The sequence below is a fragment of the Saccoglossus kowalevskii genome, chromosome 9, assembly GCF_978046115.1.
Source record: "Saccoglossus kowalevskii chromosome 9, keSacKowa6.1, whole genome shotgun sequence".
Taxonomy (NCBI): Eukaryota; Metazoa; Hemichordata; class Enteropneusta; family Harrimaniidae; genus Saccoglossus; species Saccoglossus kowalevskii.
The window spans coordinates 37074795-37094396 of NC_140649.1; the positions used below are offsets into that span (position 1 = coordinate 37074795).

At 38.3% G+C, this 19602-nt stretch overlaps 1 protein-coding gene across 2 annotated transcripts in view; it reads right to left on the reverse strand.

The window, feature by feature from the left end:
- Positions 1–19602, reverse strand: part of LOC102806361 (VWFA and cache domain-containing protein 1-like) — a 61132-nt gene that overhangs the window by 3815 nt on the left and 37715 nt on the right. Inside the window, exons 19-24 of one of the 2 annotated variants that reach the window (XM_085503473.1) lie at positions 15711–15833; positions 15369–15567; positions 14482–14631; positions 11309–11403; positions 10951–11073; positions 4901–5120 (exon numbers count right to left, since the gene is read on the reverse strand). In XM_085503473.1, the coding sequence (XP_085359599.1) occupies positions 5045–5120; positions 10951–11073; positions 11309–11403; positions 14482–14631; positions 15369–15567; positions 15711–15833 (766 nt within the window). In that variant the 3' untranslated portion in view covers positions 4901–5044. Of the gene's footprint in view, positions 1–4900; positions 5121–10950; positions 11074–11308; positions 11404–14481; positions 14632–15368; positions 15568–15710; positions 15834–19602 lie in introns of those variants that run through there. The other variant, XM_085503472.1, reaches the window with a different exon arrangement.

Below are 19602 nucleotides of genomic sequence, written 5' to 3' on the forward strand. Positions count from 1 at the left end.
GTATTAATTCTCTCACTTGTGACATGGTATAAATCTATTAATTCCCTCACTTGTGACATGGTATATATGTATTAAGTCTCTCACTTGTGACATGGTATATATGTATTAATTCCCTCACTTGTGACATGGTGTATATGTATTAATTCTCTCACTTGTGACATGGTATATATGTATTAATTCTCTCACTTGTGACATGGTATATATGTATTAATTCCCTCACTTGTGACATGGTATATATGTATTAATTCTCTCACTTGTGACATGGTATATATGTATTAATTCTCTCACTTGTGACATGGTATGTATGTATTAATTCCCTCACTTGTGACATGGTATATATGTATTAATTCTCTCACTTGGGACATGGTATATATGTATTAATTCTCTCACTTGTGACATGGTATATATGTATTAATTCCCTCACTTGTGACATGGTATATATGTATTAATTCTCTCACTTGTGACATGGTATATATGTATTAATTCTCTCACTTGTGACATGGTATGTATGTATTAATTCCCTCACTTGTGACATGGTATATATGTATTAATTCTCTCACTTGTGACATGGTATATATGTATTAATTCTCTCACTTGTGACATGGTATATATGTATTAATTCCCTCACTTGGGACATGGTATATATGTATTAATTCTCTCACTTGTGACATGGTATATATGTATTAATTCTATCACTTGTGACATGGTATATATGTATTAATTCCCTCACTTGTGACATGGTATATATGTATTAATTCCCTCACTTGTGACATGGTATATATGTATTAATTCTATCACTTGTGACATGGTATATATGTATTAATTCCCTCACTTGTGACATGGTATATATGTATTAATTCTATCACTTGTGACATGGTATATATGTATTAATTCCCTCACTTGTGACATGGTATATATGTATTAATTCTCTCACTTGTGACATGGTATATATGTATTAATTCTCTCACTTGTGACATGGTATATATGCATTAATTCTCTCACTTGTGACATGGTATGTATGTATGTATGTATGTATGTATTAATTCTCTCACTTGGGACATGGTATATATGTATTAATTCCCTCACTTGTGACATGGTATGTATGTATTAATTCTCTCACTTGTGACATGGTATGTATGTATTAAGTCTCTCACTTGTGACATGGTATATATGTATTAATTCTCTCACTTGTGACATGGTATATATGTATTAATTCTCTCACTTGTGACATGGTATATATCTATTAATTCTCTCACTTGTGACATGGTATATATGTATTAATTCTTTCACTTGTGACATGGTATGTATGTATGTATTAATTCCCTCACTTGTGACATGGTATATATGTATTAATTCTCTCACTTGTGACATGGTATATATGTATTAATTCTCTCACTTGTGACATGGTATATATGTATTAATTCTCTCACTTGTGACATGGTATGTATGTATGTATGTATTAATTCTCTCACTTGTGACATGGTATATATCTATTAATTCTCTCACTTGTGACATGGTATATATGTATTAATTCTCTCACTTGTGACATGGTATGTATGTATGTATGTATTAATTCTCTCACTTGGGACATGGTATATATGTATTAATTCCCTCACTTGTGACATGGTATGTATGTATTAATTCTCTCACTTGTGACATGGTATGTATGTATTAATTCTCTCACTTGTGACATGGTATATATGTATTAATTCTCTCACTTGTGACATGGCATATATGTATTAATTCTCTCACTTGTGACATGGTATATATCTATTAATTCTCTCACTTGTGACATGGTATATATGTATTAATTCTTTCACTTGTCACATGGTATGTATGTATTAATTCTCTCATTTGTGACATGGTATATATGTATTAATTCTCTCACTTGTGACATGGTATATATCTATTAATTCTCTCACTTGTGACATGGTATATATGTATTAATTCTTTCACTTGTCACATGGTATGTATGTATTAATTCTCTCATTTGTGACATGGTATATATGTATTAATTCTCTCACTTGTGACATGGTATATATCTATTAATTCTCTCACTTGGGACATGGTATATATGTATTAATTCTCTCACTTGTGACATGGTATATATGTATTAATTCTATCACTTGTGACATGGTATATATGTATTAATTCCCTCACTTGTGACATGGTATATATGTATTAATTCTATCACTTGTGACATGGTATATATGTATTAATTCCCTCACTTGTGACATGGTATATATGTATTAATTCTCTCACTTGTGACATGGTATATATGTATTAATTCTCTCACTTGTGACATGGTATATATGTATTAATTCTCTCACTTGTGACATGGTATGTATGTATGTATGTATTAATTCTCTCACTTGGGACATGGTATATATGTATTAATTCCCTCACTTTTGACATGGTATGTATGTATTAATTCTCTCACTTGTGACATGGTATGTATGTATTAAGTCTCTCACTTGTGACATGGTATATATGTATTAATTCTCTCACTTGTGACATGGTATATATGTATTAATTCTCTCACTTGTGACATGGTATATATCTATTAATTCTCTCACTTGTGACATGGTATATATGTATTAATTCTTTCACTTGTGACATGGTATGTATGTATTAATTCCCTCACTTGTGACATGGTATATATGTATTAATTCTCTCACTTGTGACATGGTATATATGTATTAATTCTCTCACTTGTGACATGGTATATATGTATTAATTCTCTCACTTGTGACATGGTATGTATGTATGTATGTATTAATTCTCTCACTTGGGACATGGTATATATGTATTAATTCCCTCACTTGTGACATGGTATGTATGTATTAATTCTCTCACTTGTGACATGGTATGTATGTATTAATTCTCTCACTTGTGACATGGTATATATGTATTAATTCTCTCACTTGTGACATGGTATATATGTATTAATGCTTCAATAAATGACACAAGACACAAGGTTTTGGCAAAAGTGGAAGGGGGAGCGAATTGCAGACGCAGGCGTCGCAGCGAACAGCTCCATGATGCGACTCGCCTGTGAATTGCATCATGACGCCGAGCGCGTGGTACCTGGTTGCAACCTTCCACCAGCAGAGACTGTACAGGCGGGCGTCATGGCTGGCGTCCCCCTGGCGGGAGCCTGCAGATAGACTCACAACCCCAGGGGGATGGACAGCGTGGGTACCCGTGTAAAGTCTGCTTGGTCTGTGGTGGAAACCCCCTTTCCTGTTTATTGCTAAGGTTGTTCATGAGCAGATAAACATGAGTTACACTTGAGTGAGATCGGTAATGGTATAGAAATTGGTATATAGAGACCTTTGCATGAATGGGTGGGTGGGAGGTCTGCTGAGACGATGTGTATCGTACGATGCGGCAAAATGAACTGATGCTTGAAAAGGATGCGAGCACGGATAAGCGAATGAACAGTCTGGTGTTAATTAATGTAAATCCGACTGAAGGACGAAATGTGAGCAAATATTGCATGAAGTACAATGTGGCATGGGAGGTGTCAAAATATGAAAGGGGGATGTCAGCTTGGTCAATGCATGTCATAATTGAGCATTAACACAGATTATAAATTATATTCATAATCATACTATTAATGCTTCAATAAATGACACAAGACACAAGGTTTTGGCAAAAGTGGAAGGGGGAGCGAATTGCAGACGCAGGCGTCGCAGCGAACAGCTCCATGATGCGACTCGCCTGTGAATTGCATCATGACGCCGAGCGCGTGGTACCTGGTTGCAACCTTCCACCAGCAGAGACTGTACAGGCGGGCGTCATGGCTGGCGTCCCCCTGGCGGGAGCCTGCAGATAGACTCACAACCCCAGGGGGATGGACAGCGTGGGTACCCGTGTAAAGTCTGCTTGGTCTGTGGTGGAAACCCCCAAATTTAAAGGCAGGATGATGTGTTACAAAGTCTATCGCGATAGGATAAAACAAAGCATGGTTAGACCGATGAAACATTAAACTAAATACACTGCAAATACATGTAACGAAAACGAAATGAAATCTCAAGACAAATGTCGAAATTACAGTTAAGGAAGAGCAAGTGACAAGTGACCCGGAACTGAGCGGATGATGCTGGGGGGTGTGCGAATGTACGTCTGGTAGGCGTCGCTGCGCCACCTGCCCAGTGCCTTGATCAACCAGTCCGGAAGATTTGCGTCGGCAGCTGTCGTGGCTGCACCACTGCGGAAACTGTGAGTAGTGTAACGGTTAACATCTGGTACAGATGCGCGAGTGAGAAGGTCTCGAATGTGGTTGCTAACAGCTTGCCGCGTGAGGAAATTACTGTTGGCGAACTGGAATGCGGGTAGGTGAGCGACGGAACTATGTAGTGCTTTGTACGCCTGGTATGCCTGCACGGTGCAGACCGATGACTGTGAGGGTGCGATGATGATGTTACATCCCCGGCGGAATGGGTCTGTCTTAGACGCCTTGAGCGCAATGACGAGGTCTGTGTTGCACGTGATGTCTGCCGTCAGTAAAGTGCGTTGTGGATTGAAGGTCATTGACGTGGGTGCGACAAATTCGCTGACTCTCAAGAAGCCGAAGAACGCCAGTGTAAAGGCAGACCACAACATAGCTTTGTCATGGTCACAAATAGTGGGATGGTTTGCGACGGTGTTCTTAAGCATTCGCATTAGTGCAATGGTGATTGGGAGTTTTACACGATTTGGCACGCCGTGATGTCTTTTAATGCCTTGCATAGTGAAGTGAAGCAGGAGGTCGTCGCGTATTGATGAGGTGAAGCCAGCTTCGATGTGTGCACGGATGATAGCTGCGAGGTAAACTTTTAGCGTGCCATAGGTAAGTGACGATGTTGCGAGATGTGTCATAAACAGAATCGTTGAGCGTTGCGTTAGTGGATAAGGATTCATTCCATACATGCGACAGAAGAGAAGATAGCGAGTTTGTCCCGCATGATATGTCCGTCGTGTACCTGGTGCAATGCTCAGGTTGATGTAGTGGCAGGCTTGTTGTGTGAGGTTGACGGGACTACGTCGCACATCGGAGCCGTTAAGAGGGTGCACAGGTCCGGAGTTTTGGTTGGGACCCTGTCTGCCTGAGGTGCCAGTCGTTGAAACCGCAATATCTGTTGGCGAGAGAGAGAGTCAGCGATATCGTTATTAAACCCTGAGATATGTGAGATCATGACGTGAAAGTTATTAGATGCTGCAGTGAAGAACAGCAGTCGGACAAGTTGCATCATCCGTGGACATGATGAGGAGCCTTTTTTCCATATTTGGACAACTGATATGTTATCGCAGTGAAACCGTATTCGAAGACCATACCACAAGTGGCCCCAAATTAAGGAAGAGAGTAGAATTGGTAGAAGTTCCTTCCAGGCAATAGAGTATAAAGGGTCATTTGTAATGAATGTAGGCCAGGTGTTTGCGAACCAATGACCCTTGTAGAATGCCCCGTAGCCAAGTGTTGCTGAGGCGTCTGTAAACAGTTCGAATTCTGGGGACGGTATCCAGTTTGGGTTGAGGAGGGATGCTGTGCCGTTCCAAGATGGCAAGAAGTCACACCACCATTGAACGTCGTGCCAGAATTCGTCAGTGAGTGTTATGACTTGAGAAAGACTGGTGGCTGTCATGCTGATATCAATCATGCGCCTCAGGAAGATGCGGCCGGCTGGTATGCACTTACATGCGAAACTGAGGCATCCAATGAGGGAGAGCAATTCACGTTTCGAGCATGTATGGCGGGTCAACCAGCTTGGCAGCTTGACAAGTAGATCCGCAAGCTTGTCCTTAGGTAGTCTAATAACCATGTTGACAGTGTCAAGCTCCACCCCTAGAAAGGTGATGACAGAGCAGGGACCCTCAACCTTTTCTGTAGCAATGGGTACCCCCAAGTGGTGACAACTTTGCAGCATAACATCCATATTGTGCTGGCAGGCGTTAGTGTTTGCCGGTCCAACTGTCAGGAAATCGTCTAGGTAGTGTAGAAAATCCGTATTCCTTGCGCGATGACTAACGATCCAGTGAATGGCATCAGCAATGCGGTTGAAGAGGTATGGTGCTGAGCGAAGCCCAAATGGCAGCACACGGTCGAAGAAATAGCATCCTTCCCAAAAAAACCGAGCAGGTGCCAGTCTTCCTTCCGAACTGGGCATAAGCGAAATGCGTGTTTAACATCGATTTTTGCGAGTAAGGAGCCATGGCCATGCTTGTGAATGAAGGCTACAGCATCATCGATGCGTGAGTAGACCAATGAATGATCTTCTTTTGAGATATTGTCATTGACGCTGTCAAGTGTAGGTTGGGAGAGATCCATGATAATGCGAAAACCCCCACTTTTCTTAGGCCGTAGGCCAAGAGAATTACAGACAAAGTTTTTGAGGGGAGGACGTTTAAATGGTCCGATAGTGTGACCAAATTTGAGTTCTTTTTGGATTGATTCTGTGATGATAGAGGGGTTGATGCGAGCGGACTTGGCGTTGCGTGTAGATCTTGGGTAGTGCTTGCCGCGAAATCCAAGGTTAGCCCCATGAGAAATGTCAAATAAAATGGCTGCTACATGTACGAATGATTTGTCCGGGTGATCGTGCAGTTCTTGCGCAAAGGAATCGAGCTTAAGAGGTGTGCTTGGGTGCATATTTTCGACCACGTGAGCTGGCATGATCATTGGCGTGAAAGGGTCGTGGTGTGTAGCCACGAAAAAGCTGGTTTTTCGTCTCGGTATCGCGGTGGCTAGTGGCAGTGTGGCCTGCAGAGTGGCAAGACGAACAAATGTGGAGACGATTATACCGGCATGGAGTTTCGCAGCGATCTTGATTGAAATTACGGCACACTGTATTGTTATAATTGTCAGCAGATTCGTTCACCCATGTATAAGGATTCCTGCTTCGTTGGCATTCCTGTTTGGTATGACCTTTCTGATGACAGTCAGGACATGTTGGAATGAGCAGATGGAGTTTTTGTTGACAGAATTTGTAGTCAAGTTGGTTGTTAGGCAAACTCCAGTTCCGTAGGCCAGGGTAACGTGAGTAATCTAGACGGAATTCTTTGTCATAGGTGACCCATGCTTCTGGCTTGAACTCAAGAGCTCGGCTGGCGATGTGACGCTGGTAATTGAATAAATGTACAGCCTCATGGGGAAATAATGTGCCCTATAGGCAGCAAATGTTGACCAACATTCCAGCCAGTTTGCTAAATCGCGAATTTCATTCTTTTTTGCATGTTTTGAGAGAACAGCGACTGAGGGATCGTCAGAGTCCAAAGCCACTCGGGTGTTTGAGATCTGGGTGGCATTTGGTTTTCTTGAGTCAGGGTGTAAATCGGACAAATCAACAAACTTACCCCGGTTTGCTAGTTGATTGAGTATTTGCTGGTCGACGTATGGTAAAAACAAGTCTGCAGGTGGGATGATAGGAGGAACTGCAATGCTGGCATTGTTCATCATCGGCATCGCCTGTGTCGCAGTGTTGATACCGGAAGCGGAAGTGAGAATGCCCTCACCGGCGAAACGTTGTATGGGAGCGGCCATGTTGGTTGCGTTGAAATGACCCCCGGTAGCAAAACTTTGTTGACTAGGATTAGCGTGAGCTAGCGATGCTTGGCTTGTAGTAGCTGGAAGTTGTTGAAACATCGAATTGTCTTGATGAGCGGTATTAATGTGTACGATCGCATTATGTTGACTAGCTATTGGCAAGGTAATCGGAAGGCTGTTATTTGTGAGAGAGTCAGTTGGCGTCGAACTTGATGGCGTTGTTTGGCTTGGGTCGCGTGATGACACGAGGCTTGCCGACAGTTGTGGAGCAGCCGGCGGTTGCGAAATATTATTCGGCTGCGTTTGACAGTTTCCTTGCTGTTGTAGGCTACGAACGAGATCTGCGAGTTCGCTTCTGCTAACTGTGATGACATCGCTGGGGAAGTTCGTGGACTGTAGTACAGTGGGATCTCCATTGTGTGCTGACGATTCTTGCGGAGGTGAGTCAGTTACGTCTATGGTCGCAACATTTTGGAAGCGAGCTGGAGTACGACGATTTCGTTGAGACTTGCGACCGCCACGGCTGGTGTTAGATCTTCCGCGTCCTCGAGGCATGTTGGAACTGGATGTTGTGAAGAAAAACTGGTATTTGTGACAAAATGAATGGCTGAGATGCTTTAGCAAGGAATTCTGCTGAGACGATGTGTATCGTACGATGCGGCAAAATGAACTGATGCTTGAAAAGGATGCGAGCACGGATAAGCGAATGAACAGTCTGGTGTTAATTAATGTAAATCCGACTGAAGGACGAAATGTGAGCAAATATTGCATGAAGTACAATGTGGCATGGGAGGTGTCAAAATATGAAAGGGGGATGTCAGCTTGGTCAATGCATGTCATAATTGAGCATTAACACAGATTATATATGTATTAATTCTCTCACTTGTGACATGGTATATATGTATTAATTCTCTCACTTGTGACATGGTATATATGTATTAATTCTCTCACTTGTGACATGGTATGTATGTATGTATGTATTAATTCTCTCACTTGGGACATGGTATATATGTATTAATTCCCTCACTTGTGACATGGTATGTATGTATTAATTCTCTCACTTGTGACATGGTATGTATGTATTAATTCTCTCACTTGTGACATGGTATATATGTATTAATTCTCTCACTTGTGACATGGTATATATGTATTAATTGTATATATGTATTAATTCCCTCACTTTTGACATGGTATGTATGTATTAATTCTCTCACTTGTGACATGGTATGTATGTATTAAGTCTCTCACTTGTGACATGGTATATATGTATTAATTCTCTCACTTGTGACATGGTATATATGTATTAATTCTCTCACTTGTGACATGGTATATATCTATTAATTCTCTCACTTGTGACATGGTATATATGTATGTGACATGGTATATATCTATTAATTCTCTCACTTGTGACATGGTATATATGTATTAATTCTTTCACTTGTCACATGGTATGTATGTATTAATTCTCTCATTTGTGACATGGTATATATGTATTAATTCTCTCACTTGTGACATGGTATATATCTATTAATTCTCTCACTTGTGACATGGTATATATGTATTAATTCTTTCACTTGTCACATGGTATGTATGTATTAATTCTCTCATTTGTGACATGGTATATATGTATTAATTCTCTCACTTGTGACATGGTATATATCTATTAATTCTCTCACTTGGGACATGGTATATATGTATTAATTCTCTCACTTGTGACATGGTATATATGTATTAATTCTATCACTTGTGACATGGTATATATGTATTAATTCCCTCACTTGTGACATGGTATATATGTATTAATTCTATCACTTGTGACATGGTATATATGTATTAATTCCCTCACTTGTGACATGGTATATATGTATTAATTCTCTCACTTGTGACATGGTATATATGTATTAATTCTCTCACTTGTGACATGGTATATATGTATTAATTCTCTCACTTGTGACATGGTATGTATGTATGTATGTATTAATTCTCTCACTTGGGACATGGTATATATGTATTAATTCCCTCACTTTTGACATGGTATGTATGTATTAATTCTCTCACTTGTGACATGGTATGTATGTATTAAGTCTCTCACTTGTGACATGGTATATATGTATTAATTCTCTCACTTGTGACATGGTATATATGTATTAATTCTCTCACTTGTGACATGGTATATATCTATTAATTCTCTCACTTGTGACATGGTATATATGTATTAATTCTTTCACTTGTGACATGGTATGTATGTATTAATTCCCTCACTTGTGACATGGTATATATGTATTAATTCTCTCACTTGTGACATGGTATATATGTATTAATTCTCTCACTTGTGACATGGTATATATGTATTAATTCTCTCACTTGTGACATGGTATGTATGTATGTATGTATTAATTCTCTCACTTGGGACATGGTATATATGTATTAATTCCCTCACTTGTGACATGGTATGTATGTATTAATTCTCTCACTTGTGACATGGTATGTATGTATTAATTCTCTCACTTGTGACATGGTATATATGTATTAATTCTCTCACTTGTGACATGGTATATATGTATTAATTCTCTCACTTGTGACATGGTATATATCTATTAATTCTCTCACTTGTGACATGGTATATATGTATTAATTCTCTCACTTGTGACATGGTATGTATGTATGTATGTATTAATTCTCTCACTTGGGACATGGTATATATGTATTAATTCCCTCACTTGTGACATGGTATGTATGTATTAATTCTCTCACTTGTGACATGGTATGTATGTATTAATTCTCTCACTTGTGACATGGTATATATGTATTAATTCTCTCACTTGTGACATGGCATATATATATTAATTCTCTCACTTGTGACATGGTATATATCTATTAATTCTCTCACTTGTGACATGGTATATATGTATTAATTCTTTCACTTGTCACATGGTATGTATGTATTAATTCTCTCATTTGTGACATGGTATATATGTATTAATTCTCTCACTTGTGACATGGTATATATCTATTAATTCTCTCACTTGTGACATGGTATATATGTATTAATTCTTTCACTTGTCACATGGTATGTATGTATTAATTCTCTCATTTGTGACATGGTATATATGTATTAATTCTCTCACTTGTGACATGGTATATATCTAATAATTCTCTCACTTGTGACATGGTATATATGTATTAATTCTTTCACTTGTCACATGGTATGTATGTATTAATTCTCTCATTTGTGACATGGTATATATGTATTAATTCTCTCACTTGTGGCATGGTATATTTGTATTAATTCTCTCACTTGTGACATGGTATATATGTATTAATTCTCTCACTTGTATTATTGTTGAAATTTGGAGTTCAAAGATTTGAATGTAGTTATTATGTTTTAGACAGTGTGTAAAGGGGAGATTAACCATAAGACTTACGTTGAGTTGTGTCGGTTTTTGCAATCTGTAGGAAAACATAGTGGTAAACAAGATATGTCATCTTCTGTTTGTGTTTCAACATTTAAGTCAGGAATCCGTGGTGTACAAGTTGGAAGGCTGTCACTGAAAAAATAAATAGATTTAACATGTATCATTCGATTTCAACTCCGATATGGTACAACAAAACAACAATATCAACAACAACAACAACAACAACAACAACAACAACAACAACAACAACAACAACAACAAGAAAAAATGGGCAGTCTGTGACCATCCAGCAGACTTGATGTACATACATCATAGATGTTCTGGTCTGGTCGCTGGTGGCGACAAACAAACAACAAACATTTCATACCTTGTGTAGTAAAATTCATCATCACAGTAATCATAATCAGCATCTGACTCGCATGGACATTCACATTCAGTGCTCTCCGCAAATTGACATTTGCTCTGAAAAAAATATTTTATTTTTTTACCACATTTTACTTTTTGTTATTCCATGTGAAAATGAAGTCTATATGTCATGTATTTATGATAATTGCATGCAATTTTTGATAGATCAACAATTCTTCCGCTGTCTAGGTAAAGTTAAGTAAGGCAAGGTCATTTCACAGAGGGTACTCATTGACCATTATATCGTATCGTGAATAATTTTCACCAGTAAAAACCAAGATTCGAGTGTTATATGTGCATGCCCGCCCTAAGCAACTTAATATTTTCTATTATTTGCATATAGCAATAACGTTCCTTGAACATAACATGCATTGTGGCCAGTTTATTGGCTGTGACTAAACAAATCAATTTATTAATGGTTATAACACATATTGTGGGCCAGTCTTCACGTATCCTAACAGAAATTCGGCAGGTAGCGGTTAAATCGGCAGGTAGCGGTTAAATCGGCAGGTAGCAGTTAAATCGGCAGGTGGCAGTTAAATCGGCAGGTAGCGGTTAAATCGGCAGGTAGCGGTTAAATCGGCAGGTAGCGGTTAAATCGGCAGGTAGCGGTTAAATCGGCAGGTAGCAGTTGAATCGGCAGGTAGCGGTTAAATCGGCAGGTAGTGGTTAAATCGGCAGGTAGCGGTTAAATCGGCAGGTAGCGGTTAAATCGGCAGGTAGCAGTTGAATCGGCAGGTAGCGGTTAAATCGGCAGGTAGCAGTTGAATCGGAAGGTGGCAGTTAAATCGGCAGGTAGCAGTTGAATCGGCAGGTAGCGGTTAAATCGGCAGGTCGCAGTTGAATCGGCAGGTAGCGGTTAAATCGGCAGGTAGCAGTTGAATCGGCAGGTGGCAGTTAAATCGGCAGTAGAAGTTAAATCGGCAGTAGAAGTTAAATCAGCAGGTAGCAGTTAAATCGGCAGATAGAAGTTAAATCGGCAGGTAGCAGTTAAATCGGCAGGTAGCAGTTAAATCGGCAATATAAGTTAAATCGGCAGTAGAAGTTAAATCGGCAGTAGAAGTTAAATCGGCAGTAGAAGTTAAATCGGCAGTAGAAGATAAATCGGCAGTAGAAGTTAAATCGGCAGGTAGCAATTAAATCGGCAGGTGGCAGTTAAATCGGCAGGTAGCAGTTAAATCGGCAGGTAGCAGTTAAATCGGCAGATAGAAGTTAAATCGGCAGTAGAAGTTAAATCGGCAGGTAGCAGTTAAATCGGCAGTAGAAGTTAAATCAGCAGGTAGCAGTTAAATCGGCAGATAGAAGTTAAATCGGCAGGTAGCAGTTAAATCGGCAGGTAGCAGTTAAATCGGCAATAGAAGTTAAATCGGCAGTAGAAGTTAAATCGGCAGTAGAAGTTAAATCGGCAGTAGAAGTTAAATCGGCAGTAGAAGATAAATCGGCAGTAGAAGTTAAATCGGCAGGTAGCAATTAAATCGGCAGGTGGCAGTTAAATCGGCAGGTAGCAGTTAAATCGGCAGGTAGCGGTTAAATCGGCAGGTAGCGGTTAAATCGGCAGTAGAAGTTAAATCGGCAGTAGAAGTTAAATCGGCAGGTAGCAATTAAATCGGCAGTAGAAGTTAAATCGGCAGTAGAAGTTAAATCGGCAGGTAGCAATTAAATCGGCAGGTGGCAGTTAAATCGGCAGGTAGCAGTTAAATCGGCAGGTAGCGGTTAAATCGGCACGTAGCGGTTAAATCGGCAGGTAGCAGTTAAATCGGCAGGTAGCGGTTAAATCGGCAGTAGAAGTTAAATCGGCAGTAGAAGTTAAATCGGCAGTAGAAGTTAAATCGGCAGGTAGCGGTTAAATCGGCAGTAGAAGTTAAATCGGCAGTAGAAGTTAAATCGGCAGTAGAAGTTAAATCGGCAGTAGAAGTTAAATCGGCAGGTAGCAGTTGAATCGGCAGGTAGCGGTTAAATCGGCAGGTAGCAGTTAAATCGGCAGGTGGCAGTTAAATCGGCAGGTAGCAGTTAAATCGGCAGGTAGCAGTTAAATCGGCAGATAGAAGTTAAATCGGCAGTAGAAGTTAAATCGGCAGGTAGCAGTTAAATCGGCAGTAGAAGTTAAATCGGCAGTAGAAGTTAAATCAGCAGGTAGCAGTTAAATCGGCAGATAGAAGTTAAATCGGCAGGTAGCAGTTAAATCGGCAGGTAGCAGTTAAATCGGCAATAGAAGTTAAATCGGCAGTAGAAGTTAAATCGGCAGTAGAAGTTAAATCGGCAGTAGAAGATAAATCGGCAGTAGAAGTTAAATCGGCAGGTAGCAATTAAATCGGCAGGTGGCAGTTAAATCGGCAGGTAGCAGTTAAATCGGCAGGTAGCAGTTAAATCGGCAGGTAGCAGTTAAATCGGCAGATAGAAGTTAAATCGGCAGTAGAAGTTAAATCGGCAGGTAGCAGTTAAATCGGCAGTAGAAGTTAAATCGGCAGTAGAAGTTAAATCAGCAGGTAGCAGTTAAATCGGCAGATAGAAGTTAAATCGGCAGGTAGCAGTTAAATCGGCAGGTAGCAGTTAAATCGGCAATAGAAGTTAAATCGGCAGTAGAAGTTAAATCGGCAGTAGAAGTTAAATCGGCAGTAGAAGTTAAATCGGCAGTAGAAGATAAATCGGCAGTAGAAGTTAAATCGGCAGGTAGCAATTAAATCGGCAGGTGGCAGTTAAATCGGCAGGTAGCAGTTAAATCGGCAGGTAGCGGTTAAATCGGCAGGTAGCGGTTAAATCGGCAGTAGAAGTTAAATCGGCAGTAGAAGTTAAATCGGCAGGTAGCAATTAAATCGGCAGTAGAAGTTAAATCGGCAGTAGAAGTTAAATCGGCAGGTAGCAATTAAATCGGCAGGTAGCAGTTAAATCGGCAGGTAGCAGTTAAATCGGCAGGTAGCGGTTAAATCGGCACGTAGCGGTTAAATCGGCAGGTAGCAGTTGAATCGGCAGTAGAAGTTAAATCGGCAGGTAGCGGTTAAATCGGCAGTAGAAGTTAAATCGGCAGGTAGCGGTTAAATCGGCAGGTTCGGTCGAATAGCTTAATAGTAATAACATTTACAACCTAATGTCGATAGCACACAAGACACAACAATATTACAATACAACATGACTTACCCCACACGCACATGGTGTTTCGTCATTGTCCGAGCATTTTGATTTGTCAATAATCCCAAGATATACATTGGTGTTTGGTATGTTGAACATTTGGTAGCGCCTACATGGGTTGACATCGTCCAAATTATCAATATTACTCTGTCTGGTAGCCTAGCAACCAGAACAATTATAATATTGATCAATATTTTACCACAATTTGGATAAGCTAATTAGCTACAGAAACAACTGCCATGATTTGTTGCTGGATGTCACATGGTATATGAACGATCAATTTATTATTCATTATTCAAATGTCTATTCTCCAACGTTTTTTATTTGACGAAGACAAATTTGATAAATATCGCCATGAAATGGAAATAGAATATAAATCACTGACACGCATGGTTTGTATCCTGCTAACGTCATGCGACCATATATTATATAATTGTGAACAGAATGATTAAATTTCAGTGTTGATCGCTTGAGGTTGTATGACGTTCATTGGAGCCTAAAGTACCCCTTAGTTAAATGGAAAACCTGACAAGACAATAAACTGCCTTCAAATTTTAATCAAACTGATATAATTTCGCATTTGAAATGCACTTTGAGAACATGAAATGGGATGTTGATACGGACTGTTCAAAATCATTTTCGAAAAGTCTTGATCTATACTATAGCAGACCTGGATGTCAATCATTTGTCAGAATATAGTAACAGTGATTGACAGATGTCAACAATTCAGACAATTGTCACTGACAACATTGCTCTGTATTACGCATCACATCCCGGCTTAATCACGTCAAATCAGATTAAAGTGTAATTTTAATCTTATTGTAAAGAATATTTTAATCTTTAATGCTTATTGTGTTGAAATGTCATCTGAAAAACAACAAAGAAAAACAACCCACCACGTAATAGTTTTGTTGTTTGATTGTTTGAAGGTTCACACACTTTGATTTAGAAAGAAACCCTTGAGGTATTATCAAATCTTGTGCGATGTCTGGTTCAATCTCTGTGATATGCAAGTGTTCAATGTTGATATCGCCATTTGCTTCAATGAAATCGTTATGTATCACAAGGTATCCACTGCTATCCATCACAAAACAACTACAAAAATATAAAAAGCGTTTGTGTCAAATAAATTAATATTCATTACTATATAAGCATAACAGAAAAACTAGAAACATTGGGTGTCAAATCAAGCATATCAAGTGTCAGTGATGAGATACAGTAATGTGAAGATCACTTACGTGTATTTTTCATCCATGCATAGTGGGTATCCTGTAACCAGTAAACTGTAAAAATGCTCCAGTGTAAAATCGATTCCCATTACAGCTCTTACTTCATTGACAGTTTCCTGATCGGAATTTAAGCTGTAAAACACACATACTGAATTTATTGACAAACTCGATCAACTACAAGCATTGCTGTAATTATTTGGTTTTGTAACCAAAACATCATTAGACACATATGTATTTTGCTGAAAATTATTTAAATCATTTTAATTAATCACATTGAAATATTGAATTTGAAAACAACAACAATACAAAGTTTGGATACAAATTTAATTCAGAAAATGTCAAAGCAACTATCAGCCTAATGTAATAACTGTGTGACGATTTAACATTATACACGTCTTCTATGCCAGCGTTAATGTAATAACTATGTGATGATTTAACATTATACACGTCTTCTATGCCAACGTTAATGTAATAACTATGTGATGATTTAACATTGGACACGTCATCTATGCCAACGTTAATGTAATAACTATGTGAAGAGTTAACATTGGACACGTCATCTATGCCAACGTTAATGTAATAACTATGTGATGATTTAACATTGGACACGTCTTCAATGCCAACGTTAATGTAATAACTATGTGATGATTTAACATTGGACACGTCTTTAATGCCAACGTTAATGTAATAACTATTTGATGATTTAACATTGGACACGTCTTCTATGCCAACGTTAATGTAATAACTATGTGATGATTTAACATTGGACACGTCTTCTATGCCAGCGTTAATGTAATAACTATGTGATGATTTAACATTGGACACGTCTTCTATGCCAGCGTTAATGTAATAACTATGTAATGATTTAACATTGGTTACGTCTTCTATGCCAACGTTAATGTAATAACTATGTGATGATTTAAAATTGGACACGTCATCTATGCCAACGTTAATGTAATAACTATGCGATGATTTAACTTTGGACACGTCATCTATGCCAACGTTAATGTAATAACTATGCGATGATTTAACTTTGGACACGTCATCTATGCCAACGTTAATGTAATAACTATGCGATGATTTAACTTTGGACACGTCATCTATGCCAATGTTAATGTAATAACTATATAATGGATTTAACTTTGGACACGTCTTCTATGCCAACGTTAATGTAATAACTATGCGATGATTTAACTTTGGACACGTCATCTATGCCAACGTTAATGTAATAACTATGCGATGATTTAACTTTGGACACGTCTTCTATGCCAGCGTTAATGTAATAACTATGTAATGATTTAACTTTGGACACGTCATCTATGCCAATGTTAATGTAATAACTATGTGATGATTTAATATTGGTCACGTCTTCTATGCCAGCGTTAATGTAATAACTATGTAATGATTTAACTTTGGACACGTCATCTATGCCAACGTTAATGTAATAACTATGCGATGATTTAACTTTGGACACGTCATCTATGCCAATGTTAATGTAATACCTATGTGATGATTTAACATTGGACACGTCTTCACTGCCAACGTTAATGTAATAACTATGTGATGATTTAACATTGGTCACGTCTTCTATGCCAGCGTTAATGCAATAACTATGTGATGATTTAACATTGGACACGTCATCTATGCAAACGTAAATGTAATACCTATGTAATGATTTAACATTGGTCACGTCTTCTATGCCAGCGTTCATGTAATAACTATGTGATGATTTAACATTGGACACGTCTTCAATGCCAACGTTAATGTAATAACTATGTGATGATTTAACATTGGACACGTCTTCAATGCCAACGTTAATGTAATAACTATGTGATGATTTAACATTGGACACGTCTTCAATGCCAACGTTATTGTAATAACTATGTGATGATTTAACATTGGACACATCTTCAATGCCAACGTTAATGTAATAACTATGTGATGATTTAACAATGGACACGTCTTCAATGCCAACGTTAATGTAATAATTTTGCGATGATTTAACTTTGGACACGTCATCTATGCCAATGTTAATGTAATACCTATGTGGTGATTTAACATTGGTCACGTCTTCTATGCCAGCGTTAATGTAATAACTATGTGATGATTTAACATTGGACACGTCTTCACTGCCAACGTTAATGTAATAACTATGTGATGATTTAACATTGGTCACGTCTTCTATGCCAGCGTTAATGTAATAACTATGTGATGATTTAACATTGGACACGTCATCTATGCCAACGTAAATGTAATACCTATGTAATGATTTAACATTGGTCACGTCTTCTATGCCAGCGTTAATGTAATAACTATGTGATGATTTAACTTTGGACACGTCTTCAATGCCAACGTTAATGTAATAACTATGTGATGATTTAACATTGGTCACGTCTTCTATGCCAGCGTTAATGTAATAACTATGTGATGATTTAACATTGGACACGTCTTCAATGCCAACGTTAATGTAATAACTATGTGATGATTTAACATTGGTCACGTCTTCTATGCCAACGTTAATGTAATAACTATGTGATGATTTAACATTGGTCACGTCTTCTATGCCAGCGTTAATGTAATAACTATGTGATGATTTAACATTGGACACGTCATCTATGCCAACGTTAATGTAATACCTAGGTAATGATTTAACATTGGTCACGTATTCTATGCCAACGTAAATGTAATACCTATGTAATTATTTAACATTGGTCACGTCTTCTATGCCAGCGTTAATGTAATAACTATGTGACGATTTAACATTGGACACATCTTCAATGCCAACGTTAATGTAATAACTATGTGATGATTTAACAATGGACACGTCTTCAATGCCAACGTTAATGTAATAATTTTGCGATGATTTAACTTTGGACACGTCATCTATGCCAATGTTAATGTAATACCTATGTGATGATTTAACATTGGTCACGTCTTCTATGCCAGCGTTAATGTAATAACTATGTGATGATTTAACATTGGACACGTCTTCACTGCCAACGTTAATGTAATAACTATGTGATGATTTAACATTGGTCACGTCTTCTATGCCAGCGTTAATGTAATAACTATGTGATGATTTAACATTGGACACGTCATCTATGCCAACGTAAATGTAATACCTATGTAATGATTTAACATTGGTCACGTCTTCTATGCCAGCGTTAATGTAATAACTATGTGATGATTTAACTTTGGACACGTCTTCAATGCCAACGTTAATGTAATAACTATGTGATGATTTAACATTGGTCACGTCTTCTATGCCAGCGTTAATGTAATAACTATGTGATGATTTAACATTGGACACGTCTTCAATGCCAACGTTAATGTAATAACTATGTGATGATTTAACATTGGTCACGTCTTCTATGCCAACGTTAATGTAATAACTATGTGATGATTTAACATTGGTCACGTCTTCTATGCCAGCGTTAATGTAATAACTATGTGATGATTTAACATTGGACACGTCATCTATGCCAACGTTAATGTAATACCTAGGTAATGATTTAACATTGGTCACGTATTCTATGCCAACGTAAATGTAATACCTATGTAATGATTTAACATTGGTCACGTCTTCTATGCCAGCGTTAATGTAATAACTATGTGACGATTTAACATTGGACACGTCTTCAATGCCAACGTTAATGTAATAACTATGTGATGATTTAGCATTGGTCACGTCTTCTATGCCAACGTTAATGTAATAACTATGTGATGATTTAACATTGGTCACGTCTTCTATGCCAGCGTTAATGTAATAACTATGTGATGATTTAACATTGGACACGTCATCTATGCCAACGTTAATGTATTACCTATGTGATGATTTAACATTGGTCACGTCTTCTATGCCAGCGTTAATGTAATAACTATGTGATGATTTAACTTTGGA